This window comes from Podarcis liolepis (assembly GCF_965112155.1).
Source record: "Podarcis liolepis genome assembly, chromosome: Z".
NCBI lineage: Eukaryota > Metazoa > Chordata > Lepidosauria > Squamata > Lacertidae > Podarcis > Podarcis liolepis.
Window position 1 is genome coordinate 19,010,550 of NC_139570.1, and position 27,012 is coordinate 19,037,561.

General features: G+C 45.1%; 2 protein-coding genes across 11 annotated transcripts; one reads left to right on the top strand and one right to left on the bottom strand.

The window, feature by feature from the left end:
* Window positions 1-525: 525 nt before the first annotated feature.
* On the bottom strand, window positions 526-11,794 carry BRCC3 (BRCA1/BRCA2-containing complex subunit 3). The gene is made up of 8 exons (XM_083484821.1): window positions 11,406-11,794; window positions 8,736-8,856; window positions 8,345-8,431; window positions 6,620-6,708; window positions 5,077-5,132; window positions 4,077-4,208; window positions 2,068-2,111; window positions 526-1,223 (listed from the first exon to the last, which is right to left on the bottom strand). The coding sequence occupies exons 1-8, from the start codon at window positions 11,508-11,510 to the stop codon at window positions 1,048-1,050; spliced, it is 810 nt and encodes a 269-aa protein (XP_083340947.1). The 5' UTR covers window positions 11,511-11,794; the 3' UTR covers window positions 526-1,047.
* MTCP1 (mature T cell proliferation 1) lies at window positions 11,780-20,866 on the top strand. 10 transcript variants are annotated; one of them, XM_083484858.1, is made up of 7 exons: window positions 11,780-11,865; window positions 13,131-13,266; window positions 15,953-16,133; window positions 16,255-16,425; window positions 16,536-16,588; window positions 16,690-16,876; window positions 17,949-18,016. In XM_083484858.1, the coding sequence occupies exons 3-5, from the start codon at window positions 16,017-16,019 to the stop codon at window positions 16,581-16,583; spliced, it is 336 nt and encodes a 111-aa protein (XP_083340984.1). In that variant the 5' UTR covers window positions 11,780-11,865; window positions 13,131-13,266; window positions 15,953-16,016; the 3' UTR covers window positions 16,584-16,588; window positions 16,690-16,876; window positions 17,949-18,016. The 10 variants fall into 10 exon arrangements, with proteins under 10 accessions (XP_083340984.1, XP_083340980.1, XP_083340983.1 ...); XM_083484854.1 differs by having other exon boundaries at window positions 11,788-11,865; window positions 13,128-13,266; XM_083484857.1 differs by lacking the exon at window positions 16,690-16,876 and adding an exon at window positions 20,813-20,866 and having other exon boundaries at window positions 11,843-11,994; window positions 13,128-13,266.
* Window positions 20,867-27,012: the final 6,146 nt, after the last annotated feature.

Genomic DNA, 27,012 nt, shown 5'->3' on the forward strand with positions numbered 1-27,012 from the left:
GAGGAAGATCCAGTACTGGAGGTAGAAGATTTAATAATAAAGAAAAAGCTTGCAAGGGCAGTGACATCACCAAGGAGAGACGGTGTTTCGATCTGCTCCTCTTTCTTTCCCCATAAGCAAAAATAGGTTTGCCTTGCTTGTGGCAAAATGAAGTCTTGCTCAAACTTCTAATAGACCCAAGCAGGCTATGAGCTGCAGGACCAGAAAATCATGCCCTCTAGACAACTGGTTTTTACCTCTGTCTCAGATCATCAGAGAATCATAAGCCCATTTCCAAAATGGTCACCAGGGCTCAATACAGTGAAGGGGGGAAAAACAGCTCAGAGAGACCAGAAGCTCCATTTAACACAGCAAGTTACGTTGCCCTAATTAAAAAAAAACACTGTCTGAATCTAGGGTAAAGAACTGAAACTGTTGAGAGAATATATTTTAAAACTCACCCAAACAGGCTCAAGAAGTTTCCCCAACAGTTAATGAAGAAATGGAACTCAGCATGAAGAACAGAACTATGATTCTTTAGCTAACTTTTATGTGGTTTACTACAACTTTATTAATTTCACAAACAATGAAGCATATAGTAGGACAGTACATACAGTATACAATACAGTCTGGTGCACATAGGTTATCCCTCCTCCTTCACTCCTTGTTACTTCTCTATTTAATTATGATATATGTAACCAATGACAAAAATAATGGAAACTGAAACAGAATTTTGAATCGTTACTGGTATAAACTATTATTTGCCTGTGTTCACTGTGGGGAAATAACAATAATTTTATTATTTATATGCCGCTCTGGGTGGCTTCCAACCACAAACGTTAAAAACCTCAGATGTCTGAATGCAGAGCATATGTATATGGAGTGCATGTTTGTGTGTCCACAGTAAACAACAAATGTTTCTGCTGAACAAATGTTTTATGTGGTGAGCTTAACCGCTTGACTGAAGCTTCTGTGCTGCATCACGCACAGAATGTACCCAACAAGATGGGAGGACTGGAGAAGAAGAAAGGTAGGATGAAGCCAAACTTGGGAACATTTGGCTGTTTCTTAGGCCATGAGGTTCTGTTCTTCTCCCTCCAAGGCAGCGAGTTCCTCCAGAAGTTTCTCTTTCTCCTGCTGCAGTTCCTGCACCCTCTCCTTGTTTTTCTTCAAGCGATCCTCCAACCACTGCATAAGAGGACCACTGATGACAGACATCTGGCTGCAGAGCTTCTTAGTGAACACTGGCGAGGAAAGAAGTAATGCAGTAAATAGTGAGATACAACCATCTCCCTCTGCAGAGTGTCAGTGTACCAGTAATGATGATGATGATGATGATGATAATAATAATAATAATAATAATATATTATTTATACCCCGCCCATCTGGCTGGGTTTCCCCAGCCACTCGGGGCAGCTTCCAACCAAATATTAAAAACAATACAGCATCAAACATTTAAAACTTCCCTAAACAGGGCAGCCTTCAGTTGTCTTTTAAAAGTAAAATAGTTGAATAATAAAAATTATTATTTCCTTGGCACTTAATTCACTCCAAGGCTGACTTAAGAGCCTGATCCTATGCGGTATTAGAAATTATATAAGCCCTTCAAAATTTAACAGCTTAAAGATACCTAACTGTGAAGGCAAGACAGGCACCAATAGCTCACAGAGCAATGATAAACCCATCAAAAGAAAGAAGCAAGACCACTGACAAGTTTGCATTAAGGTACTCAGGCTAGCATGCTGGCAAAACAAAAGGCTTGCCTCCCTGTCCTCTATGGCAAACAAGATATCATACCTGCTATCTTGAGTAAGTAGTTACACCAAATCTTGGCGTATCAACAATACAGACCAAATCCGAGGCATGGAAGGGTGTTAATGATACTGGGATAATAAGGATAATGCACTCCCTCAGCAAACTGCTCACATCTAAACAGAAGAGGCTTCCCTACACTTTTCAAACTGTTGGTGTGGAGCAACTATCGTTTAATGCCAAGGCTCTGACAATCCAGGTCCAAAGTTTGATGACTGCAAATGTTTCAAGTACCAAAATGTGTGACATCGGTACTTTTGATCTGGAAATCCTTACCTGCACCATTATGGATCTTGGTTATGGGATCCAGATGGGTAAGGCTAAATGGAGGAAGAGAGCACACTGGTGTCAAGTCAGCACTCCCACAAAACACAAAAGTCACAGTATGTTTTCTATCAGGCTTCACAAAACAACATCCTCCAAAAAAAATAAAGACTACAATCCAGGTAGTTCTTCCCTCCCGGTCACTTCATGTCAACGTCCACTTCCTGGACCACAGTAGGTTACTTGGCTACTGGCAAGGGTCACCACATGGTCCACATGGGATTTTGAAATGCCCCCTGCTGGATCAGACCCTCTTGTCCCAGTGGCTTGATTCCCACAGTAGTCAAGCAGATGCTTCTGCAAAACCAACATTTTCATTATTTACTTAATTCAAACCCTCTTTCTTCTAGCCCAGCAGACTGCCAGGCAAGGGCCAAATTACTCCTGCAAATGATGATAATGATGATGATTAATTGAATTTATATACCACCCTATACCCAGAGGTCCCAGAGCAGTTCACAGAACAAAATCAAAATATAAAACCACAAAATATATAATCAAAATAAGAACAGCAACCCAATAACCCCCCCTTCCAAAAAACCCCACATTTTAAAAAGGAATAGAATGTCAATCAAATCAACCAAAAGCCTGGCTAAAAAGGAACATTTTTGCCTGGTGCCTAAAGATGTATAATGAAGGTGCCAGGTGAACTTCCCTAGGGAGAGCATTCCACAGACAGGGAGCCACCACAGAGAAGGCCTGTTCTTGTGTTGCCACCCTCCGGACTTCTCAAGGAGGAGGCACACAAAGAAGGGCCTCAGAAGAGCATCTCAGGGTCCAGGTAGAGCAGGCATCCCTAAACTCAGCCCTCCAGGACTACAATTCCCATCATCCTTGACCACTGGCCCTGTTAGCTAGGGATGACGAGAGTTGTAGTCCCAAAACAGCTGAAGGGCCAAGTTTGGGGATGCCTAAGGTAGAGGCAGTCCTTAAGGTATTGTGGTGCTGAGCCATTTAAGGCTTTATAGGTCAAAACCAGCACTTTGAATTGGACCCAGAAGCTAATTGGTAGCAAGTGCAGTCGGACCAGGATCGGTGTAATGTGCTCAAACCATCTTGCTCCGGTGAACAACCTGGCTGCTGAATTCTGCACTAACTGAAGTTTTAGAACCATCTTCAGAGGCAGCCCTACATATAACACATTGCAGTAATCTAACCTTGAGGATACCAGAGCATAGACAACAGTAGTTAGGCTATCCCTGTCCAGATAGGGACGTAGCTGTTCCACCACCTGAAGCTGAAGCTGATGGAAGGCACTCTTGGTCACTGAGGCCACCTGAGCCACAAGCAACAGCAAAAGATCTAGGAGTACACCCAAGCTACGAACCTGCTCCTTGAGAGGAAGTGTAACCCCATCAAGAGCAGACAATCTCCCACACTGAAGGTTCGATGGGGCTGAAAAGCATTCCCCAAGCAACACCATCTGGGAATGACCATCCAAGTAGGACTGGAACCACCATAAAGCGGTGTCACCCACCCCTAGTATGGAGAGTCACTCCAGAAGTATACCATGCTTGATGGTATCGAAAGCCGCAGAGAGGTCTTGCCCCCTTTCTCCCACCATATGTGTCAGCTTTTGGACGCCTTTGGGTCCCCCCTCAACGAAATTAGGCCAAGAGCTGCATAGAACCCTTAGGCTGTAGGCTGTTTACCTCTGCCATACAGTGGTACCTCTGTTTACAAACGCTTCTGGTTAGGTTCCGCTAACCTGGAAGTAACTGCTCCTGGTTGCGAACTTTGCCCCAGGATGTGAATGGAAATTGCACACCGGAGGCGCACGCACAGTGGGAGGCCCCATTAGCGACAGCACGCCTCAGGATAAGAATGGTTTCAGCTTAAGAACGGACCTCTGGAACGAATTAAGTTCGTAACCAGAGGTACCACTGTGCTTGATGGCAAAGGAGAGCAAGTGATAAGGGTATCCAACTAAAGCAAAGAAGGGAGCCTGGCTCTCATTTTACCTGTGGATTTTCCTGTAAGCATCTTGCTCCTCTTGACACAAGATCCTGGGGAGTTCCATCATTGACTCAAGACACGCTTTCCCCATGGTGGTGTGAGGAATTATATGCACAGGAATTTCAATCCTTTCATACCTACAAGGGGAAGAATATTTGTGTTACTGTTCCATTTTTGGAGACTTGACAGCATAATTCTACGCGTGCTTAGTTGGAAGTCATTTTTATTTATTAATTTGAAGTATTTGTTGGCTGTCTTTTAGGACCAAACCCTCCCAAGGTAGCTTCCACCACACATATTCACAACATAAAATCAATACAAGTTTAAAACCATAAAACAGTATTAAAATGCAACAGAAAAAGAATAAGAACTTATACAACATTCAGCCCAGTAAGAGAAGTAAACACTAGAAGAGCACAACATACACAGCACATACACACTGTGTTAAGTGGGGCTTACTCTAGAGAAGTGTGCACACTATATCGTCCATAGATGCCAGGTGAAAAACAGGAACTATAAAGATACAAGCAGCTGGGCACAACAACGGAATGTCTAGGCACACTTTTTTATAACAAGAATACAAAGATGAAAGTGAACAAACTGTAGCTAAAATATTATGCTCATTTTTCACATGGTCTAATCCTTCTCCTGCCCACCCCCCTACTATTCTTAAGCGGGTCTCTTCTCCAGTTTTCAGAGAGTAGCTGGAAGTGGGAAGCAGAAAAAGCTCCTCTCCTTCCACTCCGCAGTTTTAATCTGAAATATTAGACACAGTACTATGCCCAGAGCTCAGAAACTGCTCATGCTAATGAAATCCCGTTGCAAAATGCACCCAGAACAATGGGAATTTTGAACCCAGAATTGCCTAGAGATGAAGAATTGAGAATTAAAACATAGCAGCACTGCTATACATAAAAAGTAACCACTGAAGCTGAAGTTCAAAGAAAAGTGAGAAAGGCTGAGGCATTGAGGTTGCCAAATCCTCCTACTTAACAGAGTACTTACTCGGAGCTCTTTTGGGCTTGAATGGACTGGAAACAGGTGAACAGAATCCGGCCAGTCTGGAATAATCAGCAGATTTATGTGAGGAAAGAAAGAAAGAAAGAAAGAAAGAAAGAAAGAAAAAGATTATTATACAACAGGATGTTTGATTATCCAAACCCTGAAAGAGCCACACATCTCTATGTAGTGACACTCTATTCAGGTGTTCTACTACTTGGGAAGCTGGGAGGGAAGAAGGAAATAAACACACTGGATGGGATTCAACTAAGATATTCCATGCAGCGGAACTCCCCCCTCTCCCCCACCATGCCCCTGTGCTCCTTAAATCTTTTCTGGATGATTGGGAGAAACCCCATAACTGGTTTAGCACAATGAGTCAGGTGTGGGGAAGGGAAGTCTTGTTGCTTGAGTGGACATAGTTGTACAGGCATACATCCCATTTCACACTAAGTTTCATTTCACCCACTGCACTCCAGCCAGAGATTAAAGCTCACATTCCATTAAATGATAAACATTCCAATGGCACCTTGAAGACTGATTGCTGCAGAAGGAGCCTGTTTAGGTGATATACTGCCAAATGTGAAGTTCATTGTCCCAATGAATATACCTGGGTTTTGTTTTTGTTTAATAGTAGTTGTGGGTGCAGAATTAGAATTACTGTTGCTTTTGAGCAGGGTGGTTAAACCCTCCACGACCCACACATGCAGTTGCAACAAAAACCATGCCCCCTTCCTTGAAGTTGCTGTTTACTATGGGAGATAAGTGACTATTGATGTCAATACCAGTATTGGGGGGGATGTGTTCTTTTATTTCCTTCTCAGGTTATTCTTGGACAACTTTGTGCATGTCGTCTTTGCATTTGTGTTCCCCTATTGTAACACCCACTGCTAAATTCCGCCAACAATTATTGTTCTCTAAACCACAGCACTAGCGATCCACCTAATCCAGATTAAGTGCCTCAGAAACGGAACTTCAGTCCATGCTTAGGTATTCCAAAGAAGACAGCCTGCCTTTCCCCAATGCACCCTCTTAGTATCTTCCCACATTTTATGCCTGTCCATTTTTAATGTGGTTCAGCAACATCTGCAGACCCAAATATGGGGAAAGCCAGGGAGCCTGGATTTGAGAGTGTGCACTCTAAGACAGTGCAGAGACCTAGTCTACACCTCAACTCTAATTTAATTTGTGTGTCTCAGGACTACAACCACTCAGCTCACAAACAATGCTGAAATTGAAACCACAGCAGCAATAGGTATCATGTATGAGTTCACTGCTTCAAGTATCTCCAGTCCAGGGATCTTCAACCTTTTCAGACCCAAGACCCACTTTTAACCCAAGCATGAAATTTGGGGACCTATTTCTTAAACTTTAATCATATATTTGCATGGTGGTAATGCTCCTGTTGTGACCTACCTTGGATTAGGCCACAACCCACTTGTGAAGACCAGGGATCTAATCCAGGCTCCAGAAAGAATAGTGCATTCTTTTCAGAAAGGAACAGAGAGCAATAATGGCTACAATACAGGAATGGGTGTCATTTATTTACCTTTGTGTTTTTGTCATCATTGAAACAGGAGAAGATAAGCCCCACAAAGTCTTGGTCCATCATCTGATACATCGCTTGTGTGCAGAGGTCTGCAGGCATATAATTGGCAAAACAAATTACAAATTCTACATTTCCTGGCTTAACAGAAGCCACTGGATCATCAGTGTGAAAGATCAAGCCAGACAAGGAAAGATGACAGATGTCCTTTTTTTCCAGGCGCAGCAGAGAGCATTGGAGAAGAGATTTGTATGACATTTGAAAACGAAAGTTACCATACAATAATGTAAGCCAGGGGTAGGCAACCTAAGACCCATGGGCCACAAGCACCCCACGGGGGGCGTTTAACTGGCCCACGAGCCACCCCCAAACCAAGCTGCCCACTCGGCGAGTCCCCGCGCGCTGTGCTAAACTGGCACAGCGCAGCGCGGGGACTCGCTTCCGTGGTGCTGGAAATTGCGTCTGCACAGACACCAGAAATTGCATCTGCGCAGACACAGATGCCAGAAATCGCAGGCGGGCGCACTCACGCACATGCGCAATCCAGCCCTCGGAGGGATCTCTGCTGGAGTGAACTGGCCCAAGCAAGGTAAACCTTGCCCACCCCTGATGTAAGCCTCTAAAAGCAAGATTACAGTCAAATCTAAGACAGCCCTGGGAGTCCCTTATTTAATCATCTCCTGCTGCATCTTTTGGCTCTATATATTTCGATCTTGGGGCTCCTCCTCTCCCTGTTTTTTTTGGGGGGAGGGATGGCTTTCTCCCCTTTTGCTTAAACTGCACTTTCCCCCTTTTCTCTCTGACCCTCTTCTGTGAATAAAAACCATTTCTTCTCTTGTCTCAGTCTACCAATCCTCTTAGGGCCTCTCGCTTCGTTATCACTTGGCACACAACAGCAAGCATTAGGTGGCCTTGAGGAGTAAGAGCAGGGAACTTCAAAGGGGAAATGAAACAGTAACTCAAACATAAGAGTCTCCAAGGTGGACAGTAGTAAATCAGGAATAGAAGGTCACACCTAGCTATTATGGTTTGTAGGCCAAGCTAAAAATGCAACTTTGCTAAAACCTACCTGTTGCCATAGTACTGTGTATGCAGATAGGAGCATGGTTTTATTAACCAATGAAACTGTACACATGTGCCGATCACGCTTCAAGTGGCCAATGCATATTCATAACATCTTGTGTTTCAAGTAAAACTTTGTAGGGAAACCATATAAATATGAGCCTGATGCCTTAGATGGCGAGATTTTTTTTTTGGTGGGGACACACACACCAGTTTTTCCTGCATTTCCTTCTTCCCAAGTCAGGTAAGAAAAGGGCCGTGGTGGACAGAAGGTCTCAGGTTCAATCTCCAGCATCAATATGGGGTCTGGGGAGTCACTGCCAGTCAGTGTGGACAAATATTGAGCTAAGTGATCGGTGTTCTGACTTGGCCTGAGCTGGCTTCCTATGTTTCTATAATGGAGCAAAAGAAGTGCACTCATCCCCAAAAGTCTATTGTAATCAGCAAAGATTCTTTGCCAGGAGCATTCAGCTCATACAGGTCCTGCCTGGTAGGAAAATGAAGGCTCCCCCTGTCACAAGATCTTATCCTTACATTAAATTCTCTCTCTCTCATATACATACGTACAAAATCTTTCAGGTATCTCACCCCCTTAAAAAGTGGCCCACCCCAAGTCAGCATATATTGGATGATGGACACATGTCTTACCCAGAAGAAAACTCTTACCTACGTGTGATGGCCAAACTGTTATGTGGGGATGAGAATGATACCAGCCAACAACTCTTGTAGGCTGTCCTGTTAACTTAGCCAATCTGTGTGTTAGTTAAGGTTTCTCCAAAAACTAAAAATAGCTCCCTACTGCAAACCTAGTCATGCATTTAAAAATACACATGTTCTTACATTTGCCAATCTCAAACATGCGCACACACTATTATTATGAAATGCTCTTTCAGAACAGCAAAGGAAAGAAGCAGAGAACTATGGGCAGGACATTTCCCTTCTAGGCCATCACTTGCAAAGTGATTTAAGCCACTTTCCGAAAATCTCATGCCCTTTGAGGACTACCTGCCTTGAAAATACTCAAGTGTTATTGCCCCATAATTTCTGTCAAAGGATATCTCTGCTTCTGTTGAAGCAGCTGAGAGCTGCTCTGGGGAAATCTCCACACGATCTTTTCTCTTATCTGACCGGTGCAGAATGATCACGGAGTGAATATGAACTATTCGGCTAGCACCAACCTGTGGGATAAATGAAGAAAAACATATGAAGCACAACATTTCACATGCTTACTTGGGCATGCATCCCACTGTATTAAATGGAGCTCACTCCAGGTAAATGTGCATGCAATGGCAGCAGCAACACAATAAGATTGTGATTCCAGAATATGCTTACTCTCACTGAAAAACCCTTCTTCATTCTTACATCTCGCACACATGCAAGATCATTTAAGCAGAGATTTATTTCTGAAAACTTGCTTTCAAACTGAGCAGAGCTGCCTTTACATCCCTCCAAATACCCTTTGCAAAGAACCTGACTGTCCAAAGCCATCCAAGAAAGTGATTTCCTTCCCTGGTACAGATCAAGCCAACCTAAGCTCTTCCAAGGAGACCTTGCTCCATGATCAGAAGATTTTTAAAATCTGTGTTGGTGACAACACAGAAGCAGGTTTTGTTGGTAATTGCAACCACCACTGGAATGCCCTCCCTTGAGTAATTTTGAGAGACAATAATGAGCTTTAAACACTTCTGAACACCTATGTTTGCTCAAGCTTTCCAAATTCTTTGTTTTGTTCACTACTCAGCTTTATTTGTTAACACTGTTACATTTTTATCTAGTTTTTAGGAAATTTTATTTAATGTTGCTGTATTTCTATTGTTTTTATGAAAGCTTCTTAGAGGTTTTTATTATATTAAGCAGACAAAAGCTTTAATGAAGAAAATATGTTGAAGACAGGAGCCCAGACTCATGTAGTTTAAAGTTTAACAGAGAGATACTTTGGCCACTGTATGACTAGACACTATGTGTTTCCATCTAGGAGTGTTGCATCTGACTCCAGATGCCAGGCTGCAGTTACTCAGAGCACACATGCAGAGATGCTACTTTTTATCAATTCACATGCTCTCTGAGAGCCCTGGCATAAAAGAGCAACACTGCTGCAGGTCCCTGTTGAAACCTGCTGCATGAAACATGCAATTGCAATCTAGGAGAGCAACCATAACAACCAATGCAGCCAGCGGTCAATCCTGGAGCCCCTTCCCCCAACAATGGAGCAGAAGAAAGAAAAGACTTTAAGGATGCAACTCTTTGCAGAGGTACTTGAGGAAAATGTTCAGTGTTGCCCAGTACTACCTAATTATCGGTACAAACAAATAGTAAGTGGGTCAAGCGATGAAAATATTTATAAAGTCATACTGTCATTTCGTCCTAGTGCTGCATTATTTAGTTGGTCAGACTCAATAGCTTACATCATTCCTGATGATTGGCCATGTTGGGTGAGATGATGGGAATTGGGAGAACAATGCTTGTTAGGCCCCAGGTTCCCCACCCTGGGTTAAAATATTCTGAATGACTAAAAGTTATACAAAGTAATCAGGAGGCCTTTTAAAAGCACCGCTTTTAGAAATGTACAGTACTTGAAAAACCTGCAGAGAGCAAGCCTCAGTTCGAGAGAGAAATCCCTTTCCTGCGGGTGAGAGAAATGGGGAAAGAGTGCACCTTTTCTAACATGAAACTTGCTTCAGAACATGCACATGTCATCTTAAAATAAAGATGCTTTTATTCTTTAGAACTCTGGGACATATTTAATCCTGATTCATGAGGTAACATATTTATAAAATTATTTCTTAACACAAATTCTATTAAAACTGGCAGGTGGCATGATCCATCTTAAAAGGCAATTCATCCTTTTCCCACACAGAGGATGTGTGCTTTTTAAAATTATGTCCACTATAACATACAGAAATATAATCTGAAAACAAAAAAGGCATGCTTTCCTCATAAATATGGTTACAACCCATTGTTTCTCTCTTCACATGTCAGACTTTCTTGCTCCAACAGTCTTTTGGGAACAGGCTGCTTTTTAGGAAAGGTCCGTTGCTCTGCTGCTTTTATTGTAATTATTTATTTCAAAAAAAACCAAACATACACTGCTTGATTATGAAAAAGAAAAAACACCTCAAAGTGGCTTACAAAAAGAAAAAAACAATAAAATCGGGGGGGGGGGTGTCCCACAACCATACTTTAAAACATACATAATTACAATACTAACACAGATTAAAATTACCTCAGCTTTCTAAGAATCTGGGTAGGTGTGTCTAAGTAACAATGCTTTATGAGGTGCGGAAAAGAGTACAGCAATGGTGCCTGCTTAATCTCAATAAGCAAGGAGTTCCAAAGTGCAGGAGCTGCCACAGTACAGGGTTGTGATTTTACAAATGTGGAAGGGGTGTTTCATAGCACGTGTATGTTTTAATGTAGATAAATTGATCTTAATTCTATTGCTTCATTATTATTATTTTTAAAGACTCCTCTATGTTTTCAGCTCTTCTTATTTTTTTCTGCGAGCTGCCCTGAGATGGAGTGATAGAGATAAATATTGTGATCAATCTACACTGTGGAAGTCAGTGGGGGAGTCGGCCCACTGACAGGTGAGGGTTACGGCTGCGGCCTGTAACGGATCCGCCCAGAAGGTAAGCGCCCTGCACCCAGCGGGACTTCCAAGCCACCCCCGGCTCACCCGGTCCTTCCCCCGCAGTATTCCCCGGCAGCAGCAGACCCCGCTCCTCACCTCGCCAATGCAGAGGCCCATGACCTCCTCTTGCTCAGTGCTCAGCGCGTGGACCATGCAGACGAGGAAGGCGTCGGCCTCCAGGTGCGCCGCCTGCAACGCCATCGCCGGCTGCTTCGCTCTTCTTCGCCGCTCCTTGTCTCCCCTCTTAAAGGGGAGGCCGGGGATCACTCAGCCGGTAGCAGCACATGAGATTATTTTTGTTTCTCACGGCTGTGGGTCCAAGCCCAACGTTAGGCGTTGCAGTGGGGTCGGACTAGATGGCCCTCAGGGTCCCTTCCAACCTTACGAGTCTAGGGCGAAAGCGGTCCTGCGGTCCTGAGCATCCCTTCCGCCTAGGCCTCTTCTGAGAGGGAGATGGTGTTTCCTGGACAACGCCGACTTCCTGTCCGTCCGCAGAAGTGTCCGGCTAGCCCCGCGCAAGGAGCGTTCTTTGGTTCCGCTGGCGTCGCTGGCCCAGGTCGGTTCCGCCCGAAGGGGGGCGTCGGCATCGGGCAGAGCTGCGCGCCTGCGGGGCTGAGGGGCTGAAGCGGGAGGGAGAGGGAGACCCGCCGAGTGCAGGGCGGAGAAGCTCCACTTTGGCGGCCAGGTAGCGCCCGGCTACTCCTCGAGCGGGACGAGGCATGCCTCGCCAGGGAGGCGGTGTGGGGTGCTAGATCTTTCTGCGTGCAAATCGGGGCAGTTTCCTCGCCGCTAGAGTGAGGGAACTGTTGCCATGGAGACTCCCCCGGGATAGTGGGGGGTGGGTGGAAAGGAGGAGGGGGAGAAACTTTGGGTGAGCTGGGATTAGGGAAGTGGCCAAGCTCCCTTTGCTGGCAGAAATTCAACAGGCGTAGCTCCTCCGCTGCACTAGGTAAAGCTGGACCTGTAGAGCTTCTGCCTGTCTCGTACTGATGATGCTCAGAGCTTCTTTCAATGGGGGAGGGGGGAGAAGAAGGTGATGAACGTAGGAAGGAGCTGACTGGCAACCTAGAGGGTGTAGATGAATATGTTCTCTTTTCAGCTGCTACTCCTGCTAGATCAACTAGGCTACTTTCCTGTGGTTGTGGGGTTTTTTTTGGTGTGTGTGTGTGGCAAGCGAAATCTCAAGAGGTGTAGCTTCTAGGATAGTGCTGCAGTGACAAGTGAAGATTTGCCTGTTGGATTTCTGTCTGCTAAGGTGTAAGAGCTCTGCCGGTGGAAATCCAAGTGGGATATTCCAAAGGGGCCCTTTCCCCAGAAGACCTCACTCTTGACATTGCATTGGGAATATGTCATTGATTTCTGTTGTTACTTACGCATCTGGCCTGCGTCCAGGAAGCTTAACTTCAACAAAGATACGCAAGTCCTTCTTCCTGGTCTTATACTGCTTAGAAAGAGGCTTTTCTAGGTGGAGTTTCTTTGGGCCAGAAACTGCCTACTGTCTCTGTTACATTGATACTCCTCAAAATCAGGAGCAGGGAGGGGAAGAAGTTTCTTAATTTTGCACATTTAAGTTGACCATGATTTTAGCAACTTGTAGGAAGGAGTAGTGAAAGGCAAGGCTTTCGTTCTTCATGTTGTACCTTTCATTAAGCAGTTGTTTTGATATGATTTGCAGTAATCAACTGCTTTGTGGAAACTACAATCTCCTTTGGTTGCTGATTTTCTGTGTAGTTCAGGTTTATTACCACCTTTCTGCCATCACCAATTGCATTCCTGTTTGTCTTGTAAAAGGCAGTTTCATCGGTGTCTATTTTGCAGTAGCTGTACAAGGCCACACCTCTTTGCATTCTGGTAACCTGATAAGCAGTTGGCTGGAGGGTGATGAAGGAGAAATTCAGTTGTGAAAAGCTCAGCTTTGGAACAGAGGCTTAAAAGACAAGGCACCACAGATCAGGTAGTCACTTCCTGACCCAGAGAGGTTGCTGTTGTTTTATCTTCTAGTCAGTAATGTCTCCTGCTGATCTTTTATTTACTTTTATTTACTTTTATTTTGTTTCCTCTGACAAGCAGGATTAAAATGCTGGGGAAATTAGTGGCTGTTTCCAGTTCTGGGGGTGGCTGCCTGTCTTTGTAACAGATATTATGATTGCTTGTAGGAGTGAAAGAGCACTGTGAGGATCACAATAGGGCTTGCGTACTCTGGTGGCACAGTTACAACATTGGTCACCCTCTCACAACACCTTTGCTGTGAACAAACAGACTTTTAAGCCGCATTCTCTTCATATGAAAATTGTTCACTTTTAGGGGCTGATGATATTAATAGAACTTGCGGGGGAATGCTGCAACAAGGCACGCTGAGCCCTGGGATTCTATCTACATGGAAAGAAAACTTATTTGGAAGACCCCCCCAGGTGTAGGGGGAGGGGAAAACCCACCAGTCTTGGCCATGGTCTCCTCTCTGAGTCAAAGTGGAACATAGTCCCATGACGAAATAAGAGTACTTTGTTCTGCTAGGAAAGTTTGCTGCAGAAACGAAAGCCTGGGCACTTATATCACTAAAGAAAACTGTGGGCTTTTGAGTAAGTGGGTCCCAGCTGGCTCTGATAGTATCTTGATCCCATGTCAACTTTTTGGAGGGGCGGGCTACTGCCAATACAGTTTGCGTGCAACAAGGGTGTGCGCTGACTCTTAGTCTGTGTGTGCTTTGAGCCCCCTACAGTACATAGTATGCTTAGCAGTTTGATTCCAAGGATACCTGTGGAGTGCTGGAGGAATTATACTGGCTGTGTCATTTTGGGGGTGGGGGGAAGCCTCCTGCCTCGATCCTCTTCATGCATCTTTTGCAATGATGTGGCTGTGGATACAAATTTCTCAAGGGCTGGTGCCAAAGTAGTTAACCACATCGCCACAACCTCCGTTTATACTCCCAGAATGTTAGCATGTGAACCTTTGTTCTCCTTTCAGCTTAGAGCAGACGTAGCCAGCATGGGGTCCCCCAGATGCTAATTGGACTACTGCTTCCATCATCCCTGACCACTGGCCATGCTGGCTGGAGCTGACAGGAAGTTGGAGTCCAACAATGTATAAAAACATCCTGCTGGATCTGGCTGATGACGACTAGTAGCCGTGGATAGCTTTATCCCTCCATGAATTTATCTAATCCTCTTTTAAAGTCACCCATGTTGGTGGCCATCATTGCATCTGGAGGGCAACGCTATGTTGGTTACCCCTGGCTTAAGACATCATTGTAGTTAGGGGCTTAATTCGCTGGAAAGGAAGTGCTCCTGCTGTGCTTCAGAAAAACTATGTGCTTTTGTCTTCTTAATCTGCTGTCTTTCCTTTCACACCCTCTCTTGCCGCACTTCCCACACTATTGAGGAGTGATTCCACACATACATATTGTGAGTTGTGATAATCACCTGTGCATTCTCCAGCCTTCACAGTGTCCATCATGACCAAAATGTGAAACTAACCAAATTCTATCTTCTGGGTGCTATTCTAATTTTTCTTCCTCTCCCACTCTATCAGTGTCACCCTTTTTATACAAAGCTTTGCCCCAGTACAAGGGTTTTAACTTGTCTTACCATGGGTTCTGTGGTGAGTTGCCAAGTAGAATAGACTTTCCCTGCTGAAATGATGTTCATCTTCCTATGCCAGTGACCACTGCTTGACAACTCAATTGAAATAGGGAAAGGGGAACTTCTAGTACTCAGGGTTGGTGGGACTCAGCCAATTTGCTCCTCACAATTTCCATAGTTTTGCACTTCTAGCTTCTCAAGTATTTGCAGTATTTTGAGCAAGAGCAAAGGAGAGAACTGGCAGCGGTTGTACTTCCTCTTAACTTCCAGGTTTTGTGGAGGAAACTGACCAAGTTTGGATTTTGTGGGGGGAGGTCACCCCCCTTTCCTAGAAGATGCTACAGATTGGAATGGAGAATTGGGTGAAAGAAGAAAACAGAGGAACCAAAATGGGAAAAAAGACTGGAAAGCAAATGGATAGATACGGATTTGTATCAGTGGGCTAAGTCATCTGCAAACCACATTCCGTCCACAGGCCACTAGTTGCTGAAAGCTGTGCAGCATGCATCCTCAGTACTCTATGGCCAACTTGGATGACAGCAGGTCCCATTAAACAGCTCCAAGTTCATGATTCTGTAGCACATTTCATCCAGAAAGATTGCTGTGAGTCTTTCAAGCGGGCTGTATTTTTCCTAAAGAATTTCCTGAGGCCCCAGGGTCATGCAGCACCTGGTTTGCATGCAAAAGGTCCCAGGTCCTTGGAATTTCCAGATAGGATTCGGAAAAGCCTGTAACCATGGGGAGCCACTGGCATTTTGTGTTGCCTGGGTCTGATGACCATCATAGTCCAAAACATCTTGGGGGGGGGGCTCCATTTTGGCAAAGGTGGGTGCATTCAGGATTTGATCCAGATAGACCAATGGTCTGACTTCAGATAGACCAACAAGACAGCTTCCTATTTTACTGTGGCAGCTGTACATTTCCAGCGTTCCCTGCCCTTCTCTTAAAAGAATAATAACAATAATAAATGCTTCTCACAGTTCAGGAAAGTTGCATTCCACCTGGCTGCCATGCCCAGTGCTGGTTCTTTTTAGGACTAACAATTCATCCCATGTCTTTGTTCAGAGACAAAGGGGACCATGTGTAGAATGGGAGCCAAGGGAGGGCATTCCTAGGAAGAGAAACGGGCATGGCAGAAGGAGAGGAAGGTGGTGATCCCCGGGCCCCACCAGTCCGCCTCTGGGTGCGGCGCATAGGCGTCTACTGTGATGAGAACCAGAAAACATGGCTGGTGGCATCAGAAGAGGTAAGCAGGAATACTCGCAGCACCCTTTTGCTTTGGTGTTTTGGTTTTAGCCTTTTAGCAACACCTCATGTTCTCTCCCCCACCAACCCCCGTTGTTGTTTTTGGTTGCTTCTCCACCCAGGAGGCAGATACAGTGAAAGCCCGGATCAGGAGAGTCCGGGTCCCCCTGGGCCAGGCGGTGTGCCCCAGCCATCTCCCTGCATCCCAGCTGCCCCACATGTGGCAGCTTTCGGAGGGACAGCAGTACCGGGACAGTAACTCTCGCATCTGGAACATCGAACACCATTTGATGGTAAGGTTCCAGGCAGGAAAAAAAGATACAAGCTGCTTAGCTGTGACTCCAGCACTGATGACCCAGCATCTTATTGGGATGCAACGAATGTTTTATTTTGTCTCTTGCAGATCATGGGAGTGGAAGAGCTGCTGCTGAAACTCCTCCCAAGTGATTAAATCTGGTGAGCTCTGCTGTTTTCCCACTCTCAGTCTCCCCCTTCCTCCTTTCTCTTTACTTTTTGCACTCATGGCGGTTCTTTTAATGCTGGTTTTTGTCTTTCAGGAGCTGTGTGACTCTAGGATGGTCTCCCTGTTTTGTTTTTTATGTGGTAACTCACAGCACTAAAAAGCCGCTGCCTCTGTGGTGGAGCATGGCAGGCAGCTCTCTTGGCAGTGCTGCCACCCAAGAGATTAGGACAGGCAGTGAAGAAGAGTGCCGCGGCCAGTTGAAATAACAGGGGGAGTTCTAGGTAGGCAGGATGGAACACCCCCCTCCCCCCGCTGCCCTCCACTGGAAATATAGTCAGGGCACTGATTTCTGGGCATTGCTGGGGTCCGCAACAAGGCACGGCGATTGCCATTGTGTTCTCTCCCTGTTTAGTTTCCTGGAAGCGGCTGGGAAGCCACTACAGGGGACAAGATGCTGAACCAATTGCTGGGGTCCAAAAGCAAAAGAGGGCTATTGTCCTCATGTCCTGCTTGTGAGCTTCCCGGAAGGCATATGATTGACCGCGGTCACTGTGGGGCTTGGTAGGCCTTTGGCAGGGCTCTTACTGTGGGGCGGGATGAACATTGTTCTGACCCAGCAGGGTGGCCTGTGCATTCTTGCTGAGTTAAATTGGTCTGAAAAGCCGCCTCGCTGTTCAGCAGTTCAGAATGTTGCAAATGTGGTTTGTTGCTCTACTAATCCAGGAGGGAGGGAGCCTGTGGCATCTTCAGCTTCCATCAGCTCCAGCCAGCATGGCCAGTGGTCAGGGATGATGGAAGCTGTAGCGCAGCAACATCTGTGGAGGGCCACAGGTTCCCCACCTTTGTACTAATCTGCTTCAGCGTTGCCAGAGGTTACATCACCCCCTTCATCCTATGCAAGACATTGACTCAGAGGGGAGAACCCTGTCTCAACAAGCATCGTCAGTGCTTACTTGGTGATCTCTCCCCCTGCCCCCCGGTGGTTCTTCAGGGGGCCTTCTAGGCCATACTGCTGCTCATGGAGGGACCTTGGAAATAGTCTAGTCCAACCTAGGAAGGAACCTGGACCTTACTAGACCAACGAAGCAATCATAGGTGTTTCTTGTCTCATCTTTGACAGAATTTTGGGTGACGTGGGAGGGCACGAGACATTGTATTCCACACTGGTTTGCTTGATTGGGCAGAGACACTTTTTCAGAGGGCTCTGGGACTGTAGCCTTAGATGTGCTTGAAAGGGATCAGTCCTTGCTGTGAAGGAAAGCGGGCCTTGCCAGTGAGCAGGATTATCAGGAGATGCCTTGCTAGCTCACTCCCTTAGTTCTTAACTACAGTTGTATTTTCCTCTTCTTTTAGTTCCACAGACATGGCTCAGAAAGACCCCTGCCAGAAATATGCCTGTGAAATCCAGAAATGCTTGCAAGGTATGTTGCGTTGTTTTGGGTTTGTTTCATTTAAAAAGAAAAAAAAAAAGAAAAACTATTAGATTATACCTGGGATAGGGAACTTGTGACCTTCCAGATGTTGCTGAACTCCCAACTCCCATAATCTCTGACCATTGGGCAATGCTGCCGGGTCACAGCATCCAGCAGGTTGCAAGTTCCCCATCCCTGCCTTTTCTGGGTCTTCAAGCCGTTCAGTAAGATTATAGTTTGAAATTGCAAAAATTAATCGGCAGTAAGAAAATAAAATGGAACAAAACCAATAGAAGTTAGGTAAAGGTAAAGGGACCCCTGACCGTTAGGTCCAGTCACGGCCGGCTCTGGGGTTGCGGCACTCATCTCACTTTATTGGCCGAGGGAGCCAGCTTACAGTTTCCGGGTCATGTGGCCAGCATGACTAAGCTGCTTCTGGCGAACCAGAGCAGCGCACGGAAATGCTGTTTACCTTCCCTATATATCTACTCGCACTTTGATGTGCTATAGTGACTGTTAAAAACTCAAGTGAATGGGACGAGCCCAACATAGTACTCATGGGGCACTACCAAAGAGAATGTTCTCTCTCTGATTGCTACATCTGAAGGTAGCAGCATCTGGAGGGGACCCGGAACATTCATTATTGCTGTAAACTCTGGCTGGCAGCAGTTCTCCAGGGTCTCCAGAGGCATTTTTGCTAACTGGCGATGCCAGGGATTGAACCTGAGATCTTTTGTATGTGCTGTACAGTCCCTCCGAGTCATCTTCCAAGCCAACTGCTAAAGGTGAAGTGTTTTTGAAACAGAAAGAATGAACATCCCTCTTATGTTTTTGTTCTGAAATATGCTGGTTTTGAAGTAAGTGACCAGCGGTCTCTGAAATAAATGATACTTTCAAGTTTAAGGCTAGTCTCTGTTCACAAAGACCTGGACCCATCCAGTCACTCTGAGCTTGTGGAGAAAGAAAATGTCTTTTTTTATTCCAATACTCTTCCCATGGGGAATCTTTTGTAACAACCTTAGTGCTCTGTAGGTGGACAATTGTAGGAGAAGGTTCTGAAGTCCTCAGCTGTGCTTGCATTGGACAGTGATGCTCTGTGAGCATTGAGAGGGCAAAGCTCTCCTATTGCTTTGCTCTTATCTTATCAAAAGACAATTGGTAGGACTGTTATAATGAATTTTAACCTTTCACTTGAATTGGGATACAGTCCTACCAGTTGTGTCTTAGTAATCAAAAGGAAGACTAACCTGGAAAAGATGTTACAGGCTTCAGGGGTTTCCCATCTTACCATGTAACGAAACATGTTTTAACCTGTCCCCCTGCTCTTTTGGTTGTTACTGGTTTACATGAATACCCAACCTAAAAAAGAATTTTGGGGCTCTCAAAAGCTTGTTTTTTTCTGGGTGCTGACACTTCACTTGGTCCTCATAAAAAGTGTTGCGTTTGGATTCTTTCCAATTACTTAGGTGACAGATCAACCAGAAATATTGTATTGGAAATTGACCAAGGGCCATTGCAAAATGTCGTTTCTGGCTTGATACTGCCTTATTGTATCAGAGTGCTTCTTGTGAGGAGAATGGCATCCTTCTGTCTTGAGAGACAGTGGAATGCGCCTCTGTGGGTTAAGTCAAACCGCTGCATTAGCAGCACTGGGGTACAATCCTGAGCAGTGTGTATGGAGGTCCTGGGCTGCCCCGAGAGCAGGACCCTGCTCTTGGCCTCACTTACATGGTCGAAAGGAAAGCAGAGTAATATGTTTGGCACCATCCTGGCTGCAGGAGTTGCTGGAATGAGGGACACAAGGCGCTATCCAGCCATCTTAGGGACTCCTGAAGATATATCACAAAGCAGCAGGGGTTTAGGATCAAAGTTTTCCTTCTCCTAGGTGGGCTGCCTCCCCAGATTGAAGAGCCCCATCTGCCCCGCACTTCCCTCTACAGCATGAGCAGAAACCACTTTCTTGACCACGGGACCCACTATTGGTCTCATCCACTCAATCCACTGGAGCCTGTCTCTGCATGCAGGGGAAAGTCCCTAACTCACTGAGGGCTTGAGACCCATTAGCTACCCTCACCTGGTTTAGCCAGCCAATAGAACCGGTCCCAGGCTGAGGCTGCTGTCGCATGCTGACAGCTTCTAGGAGCCACAGGTGAGAGCTGGGTGCAGGGTGGGGACCAAAGGTGGACAAATTACTCCCATCAGAGGTACTAAAGGTAAAGGTTGCGAACGACTCTGGGGTTGCGGTACTCATCTCGCTCTGTAGGCCGAGGGAGCCGGTGTTTGTGCGCAGACAGTTTCTGGGTCACGTGGCCAGCATGACTAAGCCGCTTCTGGCGAACCAGAGCAGTGCACAGAAACGCCGTTTACCTTCCTGCTGGAGCGGTACCCATTTATCTACTTGCACTTGGACGTGCTTTTGAACTGCTAGGTGGGCAGGAGCTGGGACCGAACAACGTGAGCTCACCCTGTCGCGGGGAATCTAACCACCAACCTTCTGATCAGCAAGCCCTAGGTTCAGTAGTTTAGACCACAGTGCCACCCGCGTCCCTATCAGAGGTTCTAGTCCTCCCCTAATCCTTTCAGTATTCCACACGAAGGTGCTTTAGGTGGGAAATTGAATAGCAGAGACCTCACTTTTATACATAAATGTGAAATGTGAGGAATGTCTTCAGTAGCAGGTGGAGGGAGTAGCCTAAGGTGACCATACACTCTCAAAATGTGGCTTTCTGTGCGGGAACCCTCATATGCCTGTTTTGCAGTTTGCTCACTATTTGCTCTGCTTCCTGTCCCCTGCATCCCCCACAGCCAACAACTACCTGGAATCAAAATGTGAAGCCGTCCTCCAGGAGATGAGAAGATGTTGTGCCCGCTTTCCCAAGGGCAGATCCATCTCCTGCTCAGGGTTTGAGTTGCAGGAAAAAGAGAAAGAGAAGCAGGTATCCTCTTCCCACGGATTTCAAGCCCCCAAACCCTGAGGATGTACTAACCTCTGGGGGGAGTGGAAGACATTCCTGCAAACTACGTTGCTGCGCAATACCTCATCTGCACCGCTTGCGTTGACACGAGGTGCAAGGCAGCTCCTCTTTCGGACATTCTCAGAAGCCAGAAAACAATGGCCCGTCTGTTAAGGGTAGAGCTGCTAGTTGTTCTACTATCAAAACGTGTCAGTACTGTAGCCTTATTGTGGATTAGATTGGAGTAGAATTAACTTGATGTGTAAATGTTCAACGTCATCTACTTTTATTATCAGGAGTAGCAATATTTCACTGCAAAGTGAAGTCCAAGCAGCCTTTATGCTGGAATCTTAAGTTTTAAAAAAAATCTTGTTAGACACAGAATAACATCCTTAAGATGCAGAAACTGTACTCCCATGAAGTCAGCACTTCCCAGTCTTTCAGAAGTTGTCCTTGTCGTGCTCCTGCATTTTGCTGTGCAGTTGTATGAAGTGTTGGCAACTAAAGCTCCAGAGAACTCGGGCTTACCCTCTTTTTGGCTGGGCAATAGTTAGGTTACCTGCGTGCCTCTGTTTCCTTATCTGCAAAACAGGACATACCACTTCTTCTTTTGGACTGTAGATATAGTAGCACTCAAATCCAATTGCACAATGCTTAATTATGTGAATGCTGTTGTGGAAGCAGCTGATTTCAGGGATAGCTATAGAGTGGTGTGTTCTCCCCCTCCGCCTTTGCAAAGCAATAGTCACTTTCTGGAAAACCAGAGTGGTGGAAGAGGTATTTTTAAAATCCCCCACTCTGCAACTTGTGTGAGCAAAGCCTCATTTCAATTGGAATGTGGTTGTAGCACCTCTTTCCCCCCAGTTGAGACCCTCCTGAACACATCTCAGAGGATTTTGACCATCCTGTTACTATTCTGTGTTCAATCTAGTACCTCTCAGTGTTGAAGTAACTTCAAGACCACTGCAATGTTCTGTGTGCATCATAAGCAGGCATAACCAAAACCAGTGGAACAATCTGTGTTGGAAATATTTAACTTTAATGCTGCAAAAATAAAATAAAATAAACTATCTGAACATACTTTCAGAACTGTAAGAATGGTTTTTAAGACGTATGGCCTACAACATCTCTCGTTTGTCTTGCCTTTTCTAGGCTGCAATCCTATAACAGTGGTACCTCGGGTTACAAACGCTTCAGGTTACAAACTCCGCTAACCTGGAAGTAATACCTCGGGTTGCAAACCTTGCCCCAGGATGAGAAGGGAAATTGTGCGGTGGCGGCAAGCAAAAGTGCACCTTGGGTTAAGAACTGTTTCGGGTTAAGAACATACATCTGGAACGAATTAAGCTCATAACCTGAGGTACCACTGTATACAAGTGCTTTCCAAGCTTCCCACCCAGATAACTTGGAAATTGTTGAGCGTCTTGGTGGACTTAATGACTGTTCTGCTGGTTGTAGCAGTTTTAATGGACTCTGTTAAATTATTTTAAACTTTATTGCTTCTCTTACATACATTTTGAATCCCATAAATTCAAATTGCCGTAAAATGTAAGAAATAAAAGAAGCAATTAAAGAAATCAATATATTTAACGTAATGCATATGCTGTTTCCCATCTTCAGTACAAATCAATAAACACACCTCAGACCGCCTGAATGAGGCTTGTAGACCAGTTTGGGAGCCCCTGCTAAATACACCTAACTGGTGAGTAGTAGGCAGATGCTGCAAGGTAACTGTGGTAACAATAGCCCTTCATGATCCTTGCTCACTACAAAACGAGTAGGTATGATGTCAAACTTACATTTTAACTAACTCAGTCTGTAGTGAGAAATTCTGTAGTGAGCAAGGATCAGAGGATTATTGTTGCCACAGTAGTCAACAGCCCAATCTCTGAATAAGGAAATGCCTTGGTTCAGATTTCACCTGTACCACGCATGCAGCCACTACAGTAGTGATTACATGTTTATTTCACAAAGAAGGTATAGAGTGTAAATACTGAAGATTGCTTGTGGAGGGGCTATAGTTCACTGGTGAGATCTGCTTTGCATGAACAAGGTCCCAGATTAAATCCATGGCATTTCATTAAAGGAAGCAAATGACAGACAGCTGCCTGAACCCTTGGAAAGACATTCTGTGCACGATAGACCATAATTCTGACTTGAGATAAAGTAGTTTTTCACAGGTACTGTTCAGTTCAGGGAGATGGTTAATGTTAACCCAGAAACATACAGCACAATTCTAAGCCTGTCTGTTCAGAAGCAAGCCTCACTGAATTCAAATGACTCACTCCCAGAAAGGATTTGTGTAAGGATGTTATTGCTTTAGTTAAAAGTAGGAGGCGGCAGAGTCTGCAAACCACTTGTACAAAGTCACTAGGTTTTCCGGTCACCTTAACTTGTTCTGAAGCCAAATTGGTGGGTGCGGGTGTCACAACTGGGGATAAGAGGAAATGATCTCTTCTGGATCAGAACCTGGTAATAGAACAGGATGTAAGAACAAATGGGCAGTTCTCTCACTGGAGGGATGTAGAAAGTGGAGTCCCCCTGAGGATCTGTACTGGGATCTGCTTTTAAACTTGTTCAAAAACTATATAGTGGGGCAGCCAGTTTTGTTGAAGACATCAAATTGTCATTAAAGCAAAAGGACTGCAAAGAACACCAAACTAGCCTTAAAAACTGGGCCAATGGGCATCAAAATGACATGTACAGTGGTACCTCGCAAGATGAAAGAGTTTTTCATTTTTTGAGTTGCTTCGCAAGACGAATTTCCCTATGGGCTTGCTTCGCAAGACGAAAACGTCTTGCAAGTTTGTTTCCTTTTTCTTAAAACCGCATTCCTATGGGAAACTGTGCTTCGCAAGACGAAAAATTTGCAAGACGGAAAAACTCGCAGAACGAATTAATTTCGTCTTGCGAGGCACCACTGTAATTCAATGCAAGCAGGTGTTAAGTGATGCATAGGGTGGAGGGATCCTAATTTCACATATAGGCTAACAGAATCTGAACTGGCAGTAACTGACCAAGAACAGGACCCTGGCATCATTGTGGATAGCTCAGTTAAGTTGTAGACACAGTGTGCAGAATAAGGATATCCCATAGGCATGTAGCTGTCCTCCAAGCATAACCGTGTGTGTGTGTGTTGTTTTTTTGCAGGTAACTCCAGCATGCAATCCCCGAACTGCATGAGGGAACACAGCCATTTGGCCCAAACAATTATTGACCCCTGCCTTAAAGTCATATCTCCCTTCACCATTCACTTCAGTACAGTAGGTACTAGGAAAAAACAAACATCAAATAACAAAATACAGCAAAACCAGTTTATTTTAAACTCTCACCTCAAACATTTAAATATCATATAAAAACATTTTAAAACTTTGAGCGGTTTTCTAGACTCAAGTGTGGGCAGCTACTGGAGTTTTTGTGCGTGGCTGCTTTGGGTTTGTTTTTTAACAAAAAAACAAAAACCACCCCACCTTCATTGATGGTCTCTCTCTCTCTCATCAACATAGCTCTTCCTTAATTTATGCCCTTGTTTCCAAATTGGAGGCCAGCTCAATTCTTTTAGCACCCTCTGGTGGCCACTTAACAGATTGGCTCTTTCAATCATCGCTTGAGAGGCAATGAAATCCTGATAAAGTCAAAAAATAAATGAGATTGGGGAAAAAGCAGCACCCAAATATACTGTTTATTCCTCAGATCTGTGGCACTCCAGATGTTGTTGAAATCTAGCTCCCATCATTCGTCACCATTCACTGACGGATGGAATTGATGGGAGCTGGGGTCATAGAATCACAGAGTTGTACGGGGCCCCAAGGCTCATCTAGTCTAACCCCCTGCAGTGCAATATCAACTAAAGCATCTATGACTGATGGCCATCAAAACTCTGCTTAAAGACCTCAAATGAAAGAGAGCCCCCCACCTTCTGAGGGAGTCCATTTCATTGTTGAACACCTCTTGCCATAAGAAAGCTCCAGATATTTAGTCATCATCTACTTTCTCGTATCTTGAAACCATTGTTTCAGACCTAGCCTCCAGAGCAGAAGAAAACAAGCCCTTTAGGTATTTGAAGACAGCTATCAAATCTTCTCTCGGTCTCTTTTCCAGGCAAAATACTGTATACCCAACTCTCAACTGTTCCTGATAAGGCTTGGTTTCAAGACCCTTGATCATCTTGGCTGCCCTGCTCTACATGTTCCAGCTTGTCAATATCCTTGTCCCCCTTCTTAGACAGAGTTATTGAGTGGGTGGTCACAGACCAGATCCATTTTCTTGGAGGAAACTGATTTTCTAGATCCATTTCAGTCAGTGTTTAGGCCCACCTTTAGCACAGAAACCGCTTTACTCGCCCCGTATGATGACTTTTGTTAGGAGAGAGACAGGGGAAATATGTCTTTGTGAATTTTCCTTGACTTCTCAGTGGCTTTTTATAGCATCAGGCATGGTATCCTTCTGGAGTGGCTGTCTGAGTTAAGGATGGGCAGCACTGCTTTGAAGTGGTTCTGGTCCTACTTGGATGGACGTTTTCAGACTGTGATGCTTGGGGTGTGCTGTTCAGCCCCATGGAACCTTCAATATGTGTTCCACAGAGTTTGATTTCATCCTCCATGTTGTTTAACATCTACATGAAACTGCTGAGTGGGGTCATATGGAGTTTTGGAGTACACTGTCAGCAATATGCTACTCACACAAAACTCTGCTTCTCCTTTACATCTGCAAATGTGGCAGTGGATATGCTGGATCATTGTCTTGCCTTGGTAATGGACTGGATGAGAGCCAACAAAATGAAGCTAAATCCAGATAAGACTGAGGCACTGTTAGTGGGTGGTTCACTAGACCAGGATGGGAGGTTTCCTGCCCTCTGAAGGAGCAGGAACGTAGCTGTGGAGGGTACTCCTGGACCCACTGCTGCTGCTTGAGGCTCAAGTGGCCTTGGTGGCATAGAGTGCCTTCTATCAGCTTCGGCTGGTGGCCCATCTGTGACCCTATCTGGACAGGGATAACCTAGTTTCTGTTGTCTATGCTCTGGTAACCCCTAGGTTAGATTACTGTAACACATTATGCACGGAGCTGCCTCTGAAGACAATTTGGAAACTTCAGCTGCTGCCAAATTCAGTAGCCAGGTTGCTCACCTGAGCAAGACGGTTCAAGGATATAACACTAATCCTGGCCTGACTGCACAGGCTACCAATTAGTTTCCAGGCCCAATTCAAAGTCCTGGGTTTGACCTACAAAGCCTTAAACGGCTCAGGACCGCAGTACCTCAAGGATCACCTCTACCCGTATGAACTGACCCAGACTCTGAAAGCGTCATCTGAGGCCCTTCTTCATGTGGCCCCTTCTCAAGAGGTCTGGAGGGTGGCAACGTGAGAAGGGGCCATTTCTGCACTGGCTCCCCATCTGTGGAATGCTCTCCCAGGGAGGCTTCCCTGGCATCTTTGTTACATATCTTTAGGTGCTGGGTGAAAGCACCTTTGGCTGATTAAACAAATTTATGGCCTTTTAAATGTGTTTGGGGGACAAGGGATTATTGGTTTTTTTGTTAATATGTTATAGATATTATGTTTCCATTTTTTATTTTTATGCCGCAAACCACCCTGTAATCTCTGGATGAAGGATGGTATATACCGTATTTTTTGCACCATAACACTCACTTTTTTCCTCCTAGAAAGTAAGGGGAAATCTCTGTGCGTGTTATGGAGGGAATGCCTACAGGTGGCATGCCTACGGATTTTCCTCCTCTAAAAACTACGTGTGTGTTATGGTCGGGTGCGTGTTATAGAGCGAAAAATACGGTACATTTAATAAATAAATAAATAAAAAATTTGCAGGGCAGCCTTTTGCAAGAATGAACTAACAAGAGTAGTATTTTTAAAAGCCAGGGCTGGGGAAGCCCTTCAGAAGTTGGCAGACTCCAACTTCTATCAGTCACCCAGCATAGTTGATGGCATGATGAGAGTTGCAGTGCAGCTCCATCTGGAGAGCCATAGGTTCCTATCCCTGCTCCGAACCATTAAAGCTTCTGCTATAATAAATCTGTTCATTTATAAACGTAGC

Coding starts and splice junctions, on each gene's coding strand:
- BRCC3 (XM_083484821.1), bottom strand. CDS start 11,510: ATGGCGTTGCAGGCGGCGCACCTGGAGGCCGACGCCTTCCTCGTCTGC. Junction 5,133..6,619: donor ATGATGACAAAAACACAAAG/GTAAATAAATGA, acceptor TGATTATTCCAG/ACTGGCCGGATTCTGTTCAC. Junction 1,224..2,067: donor CAAGATCCATAATGGTGCAG/GTAAGGATTTCC, acceptor TTTCCTCGCCAG/TGTTCACTAAGAAGCTCTGC.
- MTCP1 (XM_083484858.1), top strand. CDS start 16,017: ATGGCAGAAGGAGAGGAAGGTGGTGATCCCCGGGCCCCACCAGTCCGC. Junction 16,134..16,254: donor GGCTGGTGGCATCAGAAGAG/GTAAGCAGGAAT, acceptor TTCTCCACCCAG/GAGGCAGATACAGTGAAAGC. Junction 16,426..16,535: donor ACATCGAACACCATTTGATG/GTAAGGTTCCAG, acceptor TGTCTCTTGCAG/ATCATGGGAGTGGAAGAGCT.